Genomic DNA, 18300 nt, shown 5'->3' with positions numbered 1-18300 from the left:
TCCAATCAGGATCATTCCTCTTCATAGGACAAACGCAAGTCCTATTTACACTTCTAAATATGACGGACAAAGATTTACAGCATCATCTCCATTCAGGCCAGGACTCATAATTAATCCACTTGGAAAAAAAGGAATAAATAGGGGGGAATGCTGCTAATTAAAAAATTATCATCAACCTGATACATGCTCTTTCTTTCATTTACAATTTCCAGCATTTTGATTTAAATTGTATATTCAAAGCAAATTTATTATCAAGATACATGAATGTCGCCATATACAACCCTGAGATTTGTTTTCTTGTGGACATAACCAACAAATCTATAGAATAATAACTGTAATACAATCAATGAAATACCACACCAACTTGGGCATTCAACTAGCGTGCAAAAGATAAGACTATGGAAATACAAAAAGAATAAATAAATAAATAAATAATCAATAAATCTTGAGAACATGAGATGAAAAATTCTTTTAAGTCAGTCCATTGGTTGTGAGAACATTTCGGTGATGGGGCTAGTGAAGTTATCCCCTTTGGTTCAAGAGCCTGATGGTTGATGAGCACTAACTGTTCCTGAACCTGGTGGTATGGGTCCTGAGGCTCCTGTATCTTGCTTCTGATAGCAGCCGTGAGAAGAGAGCATGTTCTGGGTGGTGGAGGTCCCTGATGATGGATGCTGCTTTCCCACAACAGCATTTCATGTAGATTTGCTCAATGGTGGGGAGGGCTTTACCTGTGATAGCACATCCTGTACTTTCTGTAGGATTTTCCATTCAAGGGCATTGGTGTTTCTATACCACGCCATAATGCAGCCAGTCAACACACTCCCCACTACACATCTATCGAAGTTTGTCAAAGCTTCAGATGTCATGTTGAATCTTTGCAAACTCATAAGCAGAGGCACTGCTGTACTTTCTTCATAATTGCACTTACATGCTGGGCCTAGGACAAGTCTGTATGACAAGCACCTTAAATATTTTGCTTCCATCTACCATGCTAACTAAAGTTAGCACCTTGTGCAGGAAGATTCACAAGATAAATTGAACAAAAATTTGCATCTACACAGTGCATTTAACATAACTTGGGATTCCAATTCATCAGTAGAACAGGAAGAAGTAAATATGGAGTCAATTCTATCTCCTTTACGGTAGGATGGGAGAGGGATAGGAGCAGACGAGTTAGGAAAACGTTTAATTGGAGTAAGGGGAAATTTGAAGCGATTAGGCAGGAACTTGGAAGTATAAATTGAGAGCAGATGTTCTCAGAAAAATATAGGATGGAAATGTTGCAAATGTTCAGGGGATATTTGTGTGGAGTTCTGCATAGGTACGTTCCAATGACACAGGGAAAGGATGGTAGGGTACAGGAACCATGATGTACAAAGGTTGTTGAAAATCTAGTCAGGAAGAAAAGCTTACAAAAGGTTCAAAAACTAAGTAATGATAGAGATTTAGAAAATTATAAGACTAGCAGGAATGAGTTTAAGAATGAAATTAGGAGAGCCAGAAGGGACCATGAGTAGGCCTTGGTGAGCAGGATGAAGGAAAACCCCAAGGCATTCTAAGAGTATGTGAAGAGCAAGAAGATAAGACGTGAGAGAATAGGACAAATCAAGCATGACAGTGGAAAAGTCTGTATGGAACTGGAGGAGGTAGCAGAGGTACTTACTTTACTTTAGTATTCACTACGGAAAAGCACCTTAGCGATTGTCGGGATTTCTTACAGCGGACTGAAAAGCTTGAGCATATGGACATTAAGAAAGAGGATGAGCTGGAGCTTTTGAAAAGCATCAAGTTGGGTAAGTCACCGGCACTGGCTACTGTGGGAGGCGAGGGAGGAGATTGCAGAGCTTACTTCGGTGGTTGGTAAGTTGATGGAGAAGATCCTGAGAGGTAGGATTTATGAACATTTGGTGGGGCATAATATGATTAGGAATAGTCAGCATGGCTTTGTCAAGGGCAGGTCGTGTCTTACAAGCCTGACTGAATTTTTTGAGGATGTGACTAAACACATTGATGAAGGAAGAGCAGTAGATGTAGTGTATATGGATTTCAGCAAGGTATTTGATAAGGTACCCCATGCAAGGCTTATTAAGAAAGTAAGGAGGCATGGGATCCAAGGGGACCTTGTTTTGTGGATCCAGAATTGGCTTGCCCACAGAAAGCAAAGAGTGGTTGTAGCCGGGTCATATTCTGCATGAAGGTTGGTAACCAGTGGTGTGCCTCAGGGATCTGTTCTGGGACCCACTCTCTTCGTGATTTTTATAAATGACCTGGATGAGGAAGTGGAGGGATGGGTTAGTAGATTTGCTGATGACACAAATGTTGGGTGTGTTGTGGATAGAGTGAAGGGCTGGCAGAGGTTACAACGAGACATTGATAGGATGAGAAGTAGCAGATGGAGTTCAACCTAAATAAGTGTGAGGTGGTTCATTTTGGTAGGTCAAATATGATGGCAGAATATAGTATTAATTGCAAGACTCTTGGCAGTGTGAAGGACCAGAGGAATCTTGGGGGTCTGAGTCCACAGGACAATGAAAGCTGCTGTGCAGGTTGACTCTGTGGTTAAGAAGGAATACAGTGTAGATTGGCCTTTATCAAATGTGGGCTTGCGTTCAAGGGCCGAGAGGTAATGTTGCAGCTATATAGGGTCCTGGTTAGACCGCATTTGGAGTATTGTGCTCAGTTCTGGTCGCCTCACTACAAGAAGGACATGGAAACCATAGAACGGGTGCAGAGGAGATTTACAAGGATGTTACCTGGATTGGGGAGCATGCCTTATGAGAATAGGTTGAGTGAACTTGGCCTTTACTCCTTGGAGCGACGGAGGATGAGAGGTGATCTGATAGAGGTGTATAAGATGATGAGAGGCATTGATCGTGTGGATAGTCAGAGGCTTTTTCCCGGGGCTGAAATGGCTAACATGAGAGGGCACAGTTTTAGGGTTCTTGGAAATAGGTGCAGAGGAGGTGCCGGGGGTACTCTTTTTTTTAAAAAACGCAGAGAGTGGTGAGTGCATGGAATGGCTGCAGGCAACGGTGGTGGAGGCAGATAGGGTCTTTTAAGATTTCTGGATAGATAGATGGAGCTTAGAAAAATAGAGGGCTATGGTTAACTCTAGGTAATTTCTAAAGTACGTACATGTTCGGCACAGCATTGTGGGCTGAAGGGCCAGTATTGTGCCATAGGTTTTCTCTGTTCTATGTTCTAAAAGTTTAGATATTATGACCAGTGATCTAACATTTGGCCAAGGAAGCAGGTTAAAAAGAGTACAATGGAGGAGAAGGCACTGGTGGACTGGATTCATAATACAGTGGATCCTGGTTAATTGGGACACATTGGCACTGGTACATTTTGGCCCAATTAAGCAGCTGCTCCAGTTAGTCAAAGTTTCATGGAAATAGTTATAAAAAAGACAAACTGCCATTTAACAAATTATGTGTTTAAATGAAATAAAGAATAAATTAGCACACTACCAATACTACTGCTGTACTATAAAACTGTGTATTGTTCTGAATAGTTATCGACAGAAAATTTCATTGTGTATGCTGCTGTGTCCTTTTGATGGACTGTAAATGATTAAAATTAACACAGGCATCTAGAACAGATAAATGGACTGCGTTCATACAATCCGTTCAAGTATCACATTCTCCAAATCTTCATTTTCACTGCAACATTCAAGTTGACTGTTGATGCTGTTAAGTTCTTCGTAGCTCTTAACTTGAAGTAGTGAAATTGTTTAATTTTCATTCCCGGCCATTTCTGGCATCTCACAGCATGAATGCTTGAAATTACAGTGAGCAAAACAGTTCTGAATTGCCTTACTAGCTATTTCTCGCCAACAATCAGTGACAAAAATCAGTTTTTTTGAACACAAACACACGTAACTGAAGCCATTTACAAACTGCTGACTCTAAGTACGGTGTAGTGTCTAACAGCCACACAAGTGTCCGTGACTGATGCTAGTTAAAACCTGTTCAGCACCAGTCTCCCGCCCCAATAAGTAGCACAGTGTCCTAAGTAAATAAGGACAATCCCAGTTATTTTTTGTTTTTGCTCTTTAAGAATTACCCCCAAATAAGTGGCGGCCCTGCGCAACCAATGGCCTAGTTAACCGGAACCGACTGCTTTGTGCTGACAGTGCTTTCTCTACTTTAATAGCTCACTGATAGGGGTCAAGGATCACCTTTAGTCACCACTACATTTACATGTATCAGGAGTTTGCTGTGATGTGCTGGCGTGACATGCAACGAAAAACAACATTCAACAATTATAAAGAATTATGAGAAAAATAATTTAGAGATTGAAGTACAGATATGGAATAAAGTACACAAACACATAAACACCAGCATGTATTTACAAAGTAAAGCACTATAAAATGAAGCTGTAAATACAGTTCAGTGACAGGGGGCAGGAGAGTGGGAAGGGACCTTGTGAAAAACGCAACACACACACTCGTATTTGTGAAAAAAGCTGTTTGCAGGATGGGTAACGCACATAAAGTGCTGAAGAATCTCAGCTGGTCAGGTAGCATCTATGGAGGGGAAGAAACAGTTAATGTTTCAGGCCAAGACCCTTCATCAGGCCCAAAATGACAACTGTTTATTCTCCTCCATAGATGCTGCCGGTCCTGCTGTGTTCTTCCAGCATTTTGTATGTGTTACTCTGGATTTCCAGCATCTGCAGAATCTCCTGTTTTTGATTTACAGGGTGAGCAGTGTCTGCTATGACTTTCCTGCCTGCTTCTCTGTCCTGGACAAAGCATGGTTACAGTCTTGGTGGAATGAGGCACTGATTCAAGACTTCATTTTCCCCATTCCAAATCTTAGCTGAGATATCATAAGGGCAGGCAAAGGAGAAGAGAAAGCAACAGTCAATTTGATACTTTCTCAAGAAACTTTGTATGGCCAGATCTGGAGCAGTATGGGAGAAGACCTCTGAGTAATTTGCTTGCACATCTTTCCAAAAAGGGACTAGAGATTGATGTGAATTTATGACGTAGAAATGCAGAATACGGGAAGTAAGGGTGAGGGTTAGTGCACTGGTTAAAAGATACAGAAACCAATAGAGAACAGAAGTATAACAGCTAAATACCAAGGGCATAAATAACTTAAAACATTGCCATTAATTCATTAGAACTTTTTCACAGCATTTATTATTGTAAAAAATATTGGTACTGCAGCAACTACGCAGTTATTAAAAAAATATTAAAGATTAACTTTCTCTGTCACTTGCACAGGGAAATGTGTTACTTGTGTCACAGTCTTGTTTCGTAACTTCGAAGCATTAAACTTACACAAAGGAAGACATGGGAGTCCAAAACGTGAGTCTAACTATGGGTTTACTTAAAGCGAAGCGCGAACTCATCACGTGGTAGCGTGATGACATAAGCAACTACCATATTCACAAGAAATCTCCCAGATGTATGGATGGGCCAGGGTCATAAGATATCAGAGGAATTGAGACAGATTGACATTAGGAAAGAAACTGTGATGAGTAGACTGGTAGGACTGAAGGCTAATAAATCCCCGGGTCCAGATGGTCTGCATCCGAGGGTTCTAAAAGAGGTGGCTCAGGAAATTGCGGATGCATTGGTAATCATTTTCCAATGTTCCTTAGATTCAGGATCAGTTCCTGAGGATTGGAGAGTGGCTGATGTTATCCCACTTTTCAAGAAGGGAGGGAAGGAGAAAACAGAGAACTATCTCAGTCTCTGAGCCTAACGTCAGTCGTGGGGAAGATGCTTGAGTCCATTATTAAGGATGAAATAATGGCACATCTTGATGGCAGTAATAGAATTAGGCCGAGCCAGCATGGATTTACCAAGGGCAAATCATGCTTGACTAATCTGTTGGAGTTTTTTGAGGGTGTAACAGGGATGTTAGACGAGGGTAAGCCAGTGGATGTTGTGTACCTAGATTTTCAGATAAGGTGCCACATAGGAGATTGGTGAGTAAAATCAGAGCTCATGGCATTGGGGGCAGGGTTTCAACATGGATAGAAAACTGGTTGGCAGATAGAAAGCAAAGGGTAGCAGTGAATGGGTGTTTCTCGGACTGGCTGGAGGTGACTAGTGGGGTACCACAGGGCTCTGTATTGGGACCACAGCTCTTTACGATTTATGTCAACGATTTAGATGAGGGCATTGAAAACTATGTCAGCAAGTTTGCTGATGATACTAAACTGGGTGGCAGTGTGACATGCGAAGAGGACGTTAGGAGAATACAGGGAGACTTGGATAGGCTGAGTGAGTGGGCAGATACTTGGCAGATGTCATTCAATGTGAATAAATGTGAAGTTATCCACTTTGGAAGCAGGAACAAGAGGGCAGAGTATTGTCTGAACGGTGTAGAGTTAGGTAAGGGAGAAATGCAAAGAGACCTAGGAGTCCTAGTTCATCAGTCAATGAAGGTGAATGAGCAAGTGCAACAGGCAGTGAAGAGGGCAAATGGAATGTTGGCCTTTGTTACAAGGGGAATTGAATACAAGAGCAAGGATGTTCTTTTGCATTTGTACAGGGCCCTGGTGAGACCACACCTGGAATATTGTGTACAGTTTTGGTCTCCAGGTTTAAGGAAGGACATTCTGGCAATTGAGGAAGTGCAGCATAGATTCACTAGGTTGATTCCTGGGATGGCAGGGCTGTCTTACGCAGAGAGATTGGAGAGATTGGGCTTGTACACGCTGGAATTGAGGAGATTGAGAGGGGATCTGATTGAAACATTTAAGATAATTAAAGGATTTGATAGGATTGAGGCAGGAAATATATTCCAGATGTTGGAAGAGTCCAGTACCAGAAGGCATGGATTGAGAATAAGAGGTCAGTTATTTAAAACAGAGTTGAGGAAGAACTTCTTCTCCCAGAGAGTTGTGGACGTGTGGAATGCACTGCCTCGGAAGACGGTGGAGGCCAATTCTCTGGATGCTTTCAAGAAGGAGCTAGATAGATATCTGATGGATAAGGGAATCAAGGGATATGGAGACAAGGCAGGGACTGGGTATTGATAGTGAATGATCAGCCATGATCTCAGAATGGTGGTGCAGACTCGAGGGGCCGAATGGTCTACTTCTGCACCTATTGTCTATAAACTGTAATTAATTATTTAAATGAAGAATGCTTAATACACAAGATTGCTCAAATACTACTGAAACATCAAATACCCAGGTCTGATTGTATAGTACTATGCAAAAGTCTTAAGCACGCTAAAAAATTAAATGATTTCAAAAATAATGAAGAGTTTCTAAATTTCAAAAGAATTACTACAAGAGCAGTAGGCAGTAAAAAAAAAATCAAAATTTGCCGCGCCCACCCTTTGCCGTTAAAACTGCATCAATTCTCTTAGGTACACTGCCAGGCAGTTTTATAAAACTCTGGCTGCCTCGCTTGCTTCTGTCTCTCCAGGTAATCACATTGATGATGTTGAGATCAGGGCTCTGTGCAGGCCATACCATCTGAAACCATATATAAAACCTAGCATGCTTAACACTTCTGTACAGTACTGTATGCTGGGGCAGTATCCAAGGCATCTTCAAGGAGCGGTGCCTTAGAAAGGTAGTGTCTATTATTAAGGACAACCCATCATCCAGAACATGCCCTTTTCTCACTGGTAATATCAAGGAGGAGGTACAGAAGCCTGAAGGCACACACTCAGTGATTCAGGAACAGCTTCTTCCCCTCTGCCATCTGGTTTCTAAATGGACAATGAACCCATGAACTCTACCTCACTTTTTTATTACTTCTGTTTTTGCACCATTTTTATTTAACCCTATAATATACATAGATACTTGCTGGAACTCATTTTTTAGTTTTTTTTCTACATTTATCATGTATTGTGTTGCACCACTGCTGCGAAGTGAACAAATTTCACGACGTATGCTGGTGATATTAAACCTGATTCTGATATCAATAATTTAATCTTCAATTGCTTTGGACAAGGAGAAAATGAAGAGATGATTTGGAATGGTATTTATTTGTCACATGTACATCAAAACATACAGTGAGATGCATTGTTTGAGTCACGGACCAACACAGTCCGAGGGTGAGCTGGGGACAGCCCACAAGTGCTTCTGGAGCCTGCAGTAGAAAACTATTCAGATAGAGTGGATAAATTTAGAAAGCTGACACTCTTACAGGGTTTGTAATATTACCACATCAGACTTACAATGTCGAAGTACTGCGTCACATTCCCCTGGACGTCCAGTAAATAGACTTTGCCGTGATGTGTCCCCAGAGCCAAAAACTGCAAAAGGAAAGCAGCACAGTGAAATTTAAGATAGAGGCATCTGTCGTCCACCTTGATTAACTTCGTTTATTTCATTGAAAAAGCTTACAGCAACTATTGCTGTTTCAAAACAATTCCTATGGAAATGAAACATTTACACCCATCGCGTTATACTTGTGGAATGATGTGTAAATCATGCTCAATATTTACCAAGGGAAAAGTGCAGGTGCCAGAGGACGGCTCCTGTCAGCTACGGAAAAAACTAATACCTTTGGAAAAAACAGACACCACAAATGTCTCTGAGCTCGTCAGAGCACAGAAACAGGCCTGTCCGCCCTCCTAGTCCACGCCTAACTATTATTTTGTCCAGTCGCATCAACCTGGACCCAGGATATTGCCCTCCATACCCCACCCATCCATGCACTTATCCAAATTTATCTTAAGTTCAAGATTTAAGGTTGTTTAATATCATTTCCAATACACGAGGCTTTGTAAGGCACTGGCGAGGAGTATTGTGAGCAGCTCTGGGCCCTGTATCTAATAAAGGATATGCTGACATTGGAGAGGGTTCAAAGAAGGCTCACAAAAATGATTCTGAGGTGAGATTTCATTGAAAGCCATCAAATGGTGAAATGCCTTGATACAGTGGATGTGGAGAGGATGTTTCCTATGGTTGGAAAGAGCCTAAGACCAAAGGACATGGCCTTAGAATAGAGGGGGGTGTCCTTTTAGAACGGAGATGAGGAATTTCTTTAGTGAGAGAGTGGTGAATCTGTGGAATTCATTGTTATAGCCAGCTGTGGAGGCCGAGTCTTCATGGATATTTAAAGTGGAGGTTGATAGATTGTTGATTAGGCAGGGCACGAAGGGATATGGGAAAAGGCAGGAGACTGGGGCTGAAAGGGAAATGGATCAGCTATGATGGAATGGCGGAGCAGACTTGATGGGCCAAATGGCCTGACTCTGTTTCTATATCTTATGGTCTTAAATGTAAAGGAGAAAAAATAGTCATTACTCTGGATCCGAAGCAGTAGAAAAACCATAATAAGCATAAATACATAAGATAACTTACAGTGGCATGCAGAAGTTTGGGCACCCTGGTCAAAATTTCTGTTACTGTGAATAGTTAAGCGAGTAACAGATAACCTGATTTCCAAAAGGCAGTAAGTTAAAGATGACACATTTCTTTAATATTTTAAGCAAGATTTTTTTTAGTTTCATCTTTTACAGTTTCAAAATAACAAAAAAGGAAAAGGGCCCGAAGCAAAAGTTTGGGCACCCTGCATGGTCAGTACCATGGTCAGTAAAAACCTCCTTTGGCAAGTATCACAGCTTGTAAACGCTCTCTGTAGCCAGCTAAGAGTCTTTCAATTCTTGTTTGGGGGATTTTTGCCCATTATTCCCTGCAAAAGGCTTCTAGTTCTGCGAGATTCTTGGGCAGTCTTGCATGCACTGCTCTTTGAGGTCTATTCACAGATTTTCGATGATGTTTAGGTCGGGGGACTGTGAGGGCCATGGCAAAACCTTCAGCTTGCACCTCTTGGGGTAGTCCATTGTGGATTTTGAGGTGTGTTTAGGATCATTATCCTGTTGTAGAAGCCAATGTCTCTTCATCTTCAGCTTTTTTTTTTTACAGACAGTGTGCTGTTTGCTTCCAGAATTTGCTGGTATTTAATTGAATTCATTCTTCCCTCTACCAGTGAAATGTTCTCCGTGCCACTGGTTGCAACACAAGCCCAAAGCGTAATCGATCCACCCCCGTGCTTAACAGTTGGAGAGGTGTTCTTTTCATGAAATTCTACACCCTTTTTTCTCCAAACATACCTTTGCTCATTACGGCCAAAAAGTTCTATTTTAACTTCATCAGTCCACAGGACTTGTTTCCAAAATGCATCAGGCTTGTTTAGATGTTCCTTTGCAAACTTCTGACGCTGAATTTTGTGGTGAGGATGCAGGAAAGGTTTTCTTCTGATGACTCTTCCATGAAGGTCATATTTGTGCAGGTGTCGCTGCACAGTAGAACAGTGCACCACCACTCCAGAGTCTGCTAAATCTTCCTGAAGGTCTTTTGCGGTCAAACGGGGGTTTTGATTTGCCTTTCTAGCAAACCTATAAGCAGTTCTCTTGGAAACTTTTCTCGGTCTTCCAGACCTCAACTTGACCTCCTGTTCATGGCCGTTTCTTAATTACATTACGAATTGAGGAAACAGCTACCTGAAAACGCTTCGCTATCTTCTTATAACCTTCTCCTGCTTTGTGGGCATCATTTATTTTAATTTTCAGAGTGCTAGGCAGCTGCTTAGAGGAGCCTATGGCTGCTGATTGTTGGGACAAGGTTTGAGGAGTCAGGGTATTTATAAAGCTTTGAAATTTGCATCACCTGGCCTGGCCTAACGATGACTGTGAACAAGCCATAGCCCTAACAGGCTAATTAAGGTCTGAGACCTTGGTAAAAGTTATCTGAGAGCTCAAATCTCTTGGGGTGTCCAAACTTTTGCATGGTGCTCCTTTCCTTTCTCCCCCCCCACTCTAAAATTGTACAAAACAAAAATAATACACTAATCTTGCTTAAAATGTTGAAAAGAATGTTTCATCTTTAACTTTATGACTTCTGGAGATCAGTTCATCTTCTACTCACTTAACTATTCACAGTAACAGAAATATTGTCCAGGGGTGCCCAAACTTTTGCATACCACTGTATACACATGGATTGTACATTGAAATCGAACCCACATCCACCACTTCTGCATCATGTTCCTCACTCTCATCACCCTCTGAGTGAATAGGTTCCCCTTAAACAATTTGCCTTTCACCTTTAACCTATAACCTCTAACTCTAGACTCACCCAACCTCAGTGGAAAAAGCCACTGTGTGAGACATATAATACTCATTACAATTTAAATTCAAATACTGCCTTTGTTTAGATTAAGTTAATTTGTTTTTCTAGCTGTATCTCTTCTGAACTTCATCAGCAGAAATAGAGAGCTGGTGATGAAATACCTCGATATTAGCCTTTCATTTCATGGAGGTTGGGCACCACACAAAAATAAGAGTTGTAAAGCCACGTCACAAAATGCACAATGAAAGAGTAAACAGTCAGCATTTCGGGCTGAGACCCTTCCTTGGGACAAAATGAAGGGGGAGGACTGAAAAGAGAGCTTTTGGCACATTTGTCTTCATAGATCAGAGTACTGACACAGGGGCTGGGATGTTATGCTGCAGTTATATAAGACATTGGTGAGGTCTAATTTAGAATATTGCATGCAGGTTTGGTCACCTACCTACAGAAAAGATATCAGATTGAAGGATTGTCGAGAAAATTCACAAGGATGTTGCCAGGACTAAAGACCTGAGTTATACTGAAAGGTTGAATAGGTTAGGACTTCATTCTGTAGAATTCTTTATACTAAAAGGTTTGATAGAGGTATACAAAATTATGAGGGCATGAACAGGAAGAACATTACTTATCTAATTTCACAGAATGTATCTGTTTGGTCTACACCTAGAGGATGAAAGGTGAAAAGCACAAGGGGAACATCAGAAGAAACTTCTTCACTCAGAGGGTTGTGAGAGAGTAGACTGAGCTGCCAGAGCAAGTGCTGGATGCAAGCTCAACTTTTAAGCTAAGCTTGTTTAGGTACCTGGATGGTAGGGGTATGGAGGGCTATGGTTCCTGTGAAGGTTGATGGGAGTTGGCAGTTTAAATTGTTTCAGAATGGACGAGATGGGCCGAATGGCCTGTTTCAGTGCTGTACTTTTCTCTGACTCTTGTAATACAATAATATAATTTCACAGAAAACTATATTCTAAAATAATTGCAAATTTTTAATGTCTTTAAATCATATCATTTTACAACCCTTCAGAACTAAAGGAATACCTCAATAGCAATAAATTTAACTGCAATTTTTTAAATCTCATACTCCTCCCATATTATAAACGCAAGAGATTCTGCAGATGCTGGAAATCCAAAAGTAACATAGTCAAAATGCTGGAGGAGCTCAGCAAGTCCGGCAACGTCTATGGAAATGAATAAAACCAGTCCTCCAGTTGTGAAGAAGGGTCTCAGCCCAAAACGTCGACTGTCTCTTCATTTCCATAGACGCTGCCTGACCCACTGAGTTCCTCCAGCATTTTGTCTGTGTTGCTCCCATTTTAGCAGCCTTGCCCCTCCCCAGCACGTAAACTCTGTTTATCTACGTGTGTTTTGCTTTATCATAATTAGCAGTTTGTTTCCTAATTTCCAGTCATCTCGACTTTTCTCATAAGAAAGGGGAATAATTTCTCCAGGATTCAGTGTCAATGGTGCTGAGCCAGCGTGATGGTGCACGCATTGGCTACCTGTCAGAATGAGTCACAGGGAAGCCTCATCTGCTGACAACAAATTGTTTCTTTGCAGCTTGTGCACACTCACTGATGAACTGTGGCAGCAAATTAAAAGTGTAGCATTAAAAACAGGAGGAAGCTACAGATGCACAGCGAGGATGAGAGAATGTTTGAAGCTTTATTTAGCAGAGTTACAGCTGTGTGAAATATAATGGCCTGAAATGGCTGAAAATGTCCAGTTCAGGCAATGCGTTAAGAAGAGAAAGAGAGACAGAAAAAAAATACATAATACATCCAGGATTTTAACAAGCATATAAATAAAATTTTAAACATTGAGTTTAAAAAATGGAGGAGTAAACAGGAAATCAATAAATAAGAGCTCAATGCATTAACCAAATTCTGGGGCAAGTCATTCCAAGCATTCGAGCATGCTTGATTGGAGGATCTAATGAAATGCTCATATTTACAGGCACTACCAAGCATGTCAGTCAACCAGCACCATCAGAAAAATAACCTTCCATTAACTTGAGGTTTAAAAAGGATTTATCAAGATGGAATTGCTAAACTGAAAATTAAATTCAGGCACTTATAACATGGACCTGCATTAAAGAGGAAGGAAGGAGGACGAGGGGCATTGCAAATTCAGCCCAGCAATGTCTTTCGCCCCTGCAAGGTTGCTATTTTTTTTCAGGAAGGAGAAAGTCCCCCGAGTAAAGAAAATCAATACTGGTTAATAAAACATCAGGTGTGCAGACATAACTAGGTATGACTATTCCAGCGCAGAAGCCCGCTTGACTGCTCCAGGTGCCATGACGATTAGTCATCAAGCACAGACTGATGCTTGTGAAAATATAATGCTTTAGAAAAGAAAGTGGTCGCTTGAAAAAGGGGAGTAAAATCTGAAAAGATACCGAACACTGAATTTGAAAAAAAATAAAACCCAGATGCATTATGAATGCATAATCACCATAGCTTCATGGGATGGAGCAGCTCTCCGTTTGATTTTAAATTATTCACAGTAACAGCACTGTAATCAGCAGAACCTCAAAGACTTTGTTAGAGAAATTATATTTTATTTCAAGATCAGGGATTTTTCGTGTAAAAGTGAAACAAAGAGACTACCTTATCGTGAACGATCATACAACTGGCTACGTCTTTCTGCAGAATTTCTGTCACTCCGTTACCCAATCTTTCATACTTCAGCTTGGGTTCTTCTTCACTTTCTTCTTCCTGTGTTCAAATAAAAAAAAAATTTAAAAATCAACAACTAAATGAGCTGATAATTTCTCAGGGTTTACTCTATTAAAACCTCAAAGACAATTACTTTAGAACTCCTGTTATCCCAGGACAACCATGAATTATTGATTGGCTGTCAAGATTCTACCTACGGGAAATTAAAGTGGCAGGCCAACTACTTCCAATTTCTTCAGTCACCAAATAAACTTATGCACCCTGTTAGGGTATATGCAGAGATATTTTATTCACATGACCAGAAAAAGTGATTAATCCTACTTGCATAGTTTTAGGAAAATCAGCTAGACCTAAAAAAAAATTACTCACCAAAAACAACTAATCACATTGTGACATTTCTCCTTTGTATAATATTTTTCTGGATCGGAGTGATGGATGAGTGTGCTAGGGAGGAGAATATTCTATTTTTCAAACAAGTGACAATGCCAAGCTCTAAGATTAGAAACAACAAAGGCCAGGGGAGCTGTCTATTCCCACCACCCCCTCAGGTCATCATCTATGGGGTTGGCTTGGGGACTGAATCACTACCCCAATGAACACTATTCTAAGGCATTCAATTGCCAAAACTATGCCGAAGGGGAAATACAGAAGATTCTGGTTAATGCAGACCAGTAGATTTTGGCTTAATTAAGCATCTTCAACCCCCCCCCCCCCACCCCCCCAGTTAACTAAAGTTTCATGGAAATAGTTAAAAGGCATAATAAAGACAAACTACTGTTTAATTGACTAACAAATTACATACTTAAATGAAATACAGAACAAGTTAAAACACTACAATGCTACTGCAGCATTATAAAACAGTGTATTAGTTCCTAATAGTTACAGATGGAAGAATTCATGGCTGCCATGTACTTTTGATGGACTGTGTGCACAGCCACCTAGTGCAGATAATGGGCTGCCTTCTTTGCCTTCCTGCATGAAGTTGAAATAATCAGCATCAGTACGCCTAAATGGATGACACAACACAAGCACGTAAACGGCGCTATTTAAAAACGGTTCTCTCTGAAATGTCTAACGGCCGTTTCTGCAGCTACAGCCCAAACGCTTGAAACCACAGTGAGCAAAACAGTTCTGAATTGTCTTATTGCTAATTGCTCAGGATTATCAAGTTTTGAATTTAAGATGGCAAAATATTTTCCACTTAAAAGGCAAATCAATAACTGGTCAACAGAGATTTAAACTATCGGACAGCAGAGCCAGTGAAACAGTGAGGACCACCTTTATTTTGTTTTGACCCAACAACTTACGATTCACAATACATACCCTGAAATTGTGGTGGAGCAGATTCAATAATTATTCAATTTATAATATTAATTAAAGGGAAATTCTTCAGGATGGTGTTTCAGGCCAAGACCCTTCATCAGGGCTGAGTCTATAGAATGAAGTGAAAATCGTCCTCGTTTCACATCACCCCATAGTCTCATGCCTTTCTGGTCTAAAACATTTCATGCTAGCACAGCTTGTCCAAGCTTTGCCTGAAGTACATTTCCCAATTGTACTTGCTACATCACAAGAACACAAGAAACATACGCACTACACAGGATCGGAAAGATCCGCAGAGGTTTGTAAACTTCGCCAACTCTATCATGTGAATAAACCTCCTCACTGAGGATGTCTTCCAAAGGCCATGCCTCAAAAACTCAGCATCCATCACTAAGGACCCCACCACCCAGGATATGTCCTCTTCTCACTATTGCTGTCGAGAAGGTGGTACGGGAGACTGAAGACGCACACTCATCCATTCCAGAACAGCTTCTTTCCCTGCGCTGTCAGATTTCCGAAAGGACCATGAACCCACAAGCACTAACTCAGCTACACAGTAGCATAGAGGTTAAAGTGACACTATTAAAACTCAGGGCATCGGAATTCAATTCCAACATATCTCTTATGTTCCTGTATGTCCTCCCTGTGGAATGCATGGGTTTCTTCCCACAGTCCAAAGAAGTGGCTGTTGGTAGGTTAACTGATCATTGAAAATTCTCCCGTGGTTATGCTGGGATTAAGTCGGGGGTTGCTAGGTGGCGCTGAGAAGGCCTGCTCCACGCTGTATCTCAATAAAAATGAACATAAATAAAAACACGGTCCAATCCTTACAGGAGGGCGACGATTAACGCTAGTCATTTGAAGTCACGACTTTGCCATTCTAGCCCAGATGGCCAAAGGCTGTAATGGTGCATGGGAGGCCATCATCACCTTCACTAAGTTGTGTCTCCCATACATGGAACGTAATCCACAAATTCCAGGCTCTTGCTGTGGGCTGCCATTGTCAGGAACTCCGCTGAATCACTGGATCAGGTTAGGTGGAGGATTTTTGTTGTCTGACTGTTTGGTGTGCAGATGCCCCCCCCCCCGCCCCCCCCAACCTCAGTAGATGCCTCACTGAATGAGCCAACAAAGGCCTGGACGTTAACTTCCAGTGTGCAACTGGACAACCATCATGTGTACAGAGTGCCTCAGAATCTGATTTATTTATCACAGGTACATTGAAACACACGGTGCAGTGCATCACTAGCATTAACAACCAACACAATTTGAGGATGCAAACTGCAAGTGTCATCACAATTTCCAGTGGCAACATTGCATGCCCATCACGTTCAGCAGAACAACACAAGCAATAACGGCAAAACAAGCTCCTCTTCTCCCTCCCCCCCCCCCCCCCCCCACTCTCACACACAGGTCTCTATCCCTAGAAAAGTCTCCCGGCTTCCAGAAATTGGCCCCAGACTCTCAGATATCTGGCCTCTAACCTCCGGTCCCTGGGCTGCACCAACAGACATTGGGTCTCTGATCACATTTCCTTTATGTCACATGGGTGATCTCATATCCAGACTCCAACACTTGTAAGACCAAGGGTGGTAAATCTGTGGAATTAATTGCCACAGACAGCTAGGGAGGCCAAGTCAGTGGATACACTGAGTTTGATAGGTTTTTGAATTGAATTGACTTTATTACTTACATTCTTCACACACATGAGGTATCTTTACATTATGTCTCCATCTAAATGTGCAATGTGCAATTTATAATAAATATTATGTACAACAGGACAGTCAATATAACATAGAATTACAGTTGTGTCAGCATGAATTAAGCAGTCTGACAGCCTGGTGGAAGAAGCTGTCCCGGAGCCTGTTGTTCCTGGCTTTTGTGCTGCGGTACCGTTTCCCGGATGCTAGCAGCTGGAACAGCTTGTGGTTGGGGTGACTCGGGTCCCCAATGATCCTTCGGGCCTTTTTACACACCCGTCTTTGTAAATGTTCTGAATAGTGAAAAGTTCACATTACAAATGCACTGGGCTGTCTGCACCACTCTTGGCAGAGTCCTGCGATTGAGGGAGGTACAGTTCCCATACCAGACATTGATGAAGCCAGTCAGGACGCTCTCAATTGTGTCCCTGTAGAAAGTTCTTGGGATTTGGGGGCCCATACCCAACTTCCTCAACTGTCTGAGGTGAAAGAAGTGCTGTTGTGCCTTTTTCACCACACAGCTAGTGTGTACAGACCACGTGAGGTCCTCAGTGATGCTTATGCCAAAGAACTTAAAGCTGTTCACCCTCTCAACCCCAGATGCACTGATGTCAATAGGGATCATTGATTAGTCAGGACATCAAAGGTTATGGAGAGAAGGCAGAGAAACAGTGTTAAAAGGGATAATAAATCAGGCATAATGAAATGGTGGAGCAGACTCAATCGGCTGAATGGCCCAATTCTGCTCCTATGTTTTATGGTCTTTATATTTAAAAGTCTATTAACATTCAGTGATTGCACTTCCACAGTGCTATCAGATACAGAATTCTCCTTACCTCTGTCCAAACTGAGCAATCCCTTATTCTGAATGTATGTCCTTAATTCTAAATACTCCAAGGAAAGACATGTTCTCAGCATCCAACCTCACACAACACCCCACTTCTGATCTGGTAGGTTTCAATAGAAATGCCTCCCTTTTTTTCCAAACTCCAAAGAACAGTGTTATAAACTTCTCATAATTTCTTTCAATACAGAAACAGATATTGCAAACTTTCTCTAAACTGTGTCCAATACCAGCCCAAACTTCCGTAAATTATGGGGACAAAACTATTTAGTGCTGGTTTAGCTTAATCATGCCCTGTAACGTTGTGTCAGAACTTTAGGATGGTATGGTAGCAAAGTGGTTAGCATAGCACTATTACTGTGCCAGTAACCTGGGCTCCATTCCCATCGCTATTCACATTCTCCCAATGACTTTGAGTTCCTTGTGTTCGAGTCCATTAGTAAAGATAAAGATTCAGGGTGCTTGAGGGACATGATACAATAAATACAAAATCAACATGGTTTCCTTAATGGGAGAACTTGCCTGACAAACCTGATGGAATTCTTTGAGGAAAGTACAGGCAGGAGAGACAAAGGAGTCTGTAGATGTTATATTTCTGGATTTTCAGAAGGCTTTTGATGAAGTGCCACACGAAGCTACTAAACAAGATAAGAGCCTGTAGTTGTTTTTTACAGGAAATACGCCAGCATGGGTAGAATAT

General features: G+C 41.4%; 1 protein-coding gene across 2 annotated transcripts in view; it reads right to left on the bottom strand.

Moving 5' to 3' along the window:
* The window catches only part of vps41 (VPS41 subunit of HOPS complex), a 217226-nt gene that overhangs the window by 157092 nt on the left and 41834 nt on the right, over window positions 1–18300 (bottom strand). For both annotated transcript variants that reach the window (XM_059984628.1, XM_059984635.1), the window contains exons 3-4: window positions 13665–13772; window positions 8160–8237 (exon numbers count right to left, since the gene is read on the bottom strand). In XM_059984628.1, coding sequence (XP_059840611.1) covers window positions 8160–8237; window positions 13665–13772 — 186 coding nt within the window. The remainder of the gene's footprint in view (window positions 1–8159; window positions 8238–13664; window positions 13773–18300) is intronic.

The sequence above is a fragment of the Hypanus sabinus genome, chromosome 1, assembly GCF_030144855.1.
Source record: "Hypanus sabinus isolate sHypSab1 chromosome 1, sHypSab1.hap1, whole genome shotgun sequence".
Classification (NCBI taxonomy): Eukaryota; Metazoa; Chordata; class Chondrichthyes; order Myliobatiformes; family Dasyatidae; genus Hypanus; species Hypanus sabinus.
Note: the sequence above shows the minus strand (reverse complement) of the source record. Positions and strands in the feature narration are given on the sequence as shown.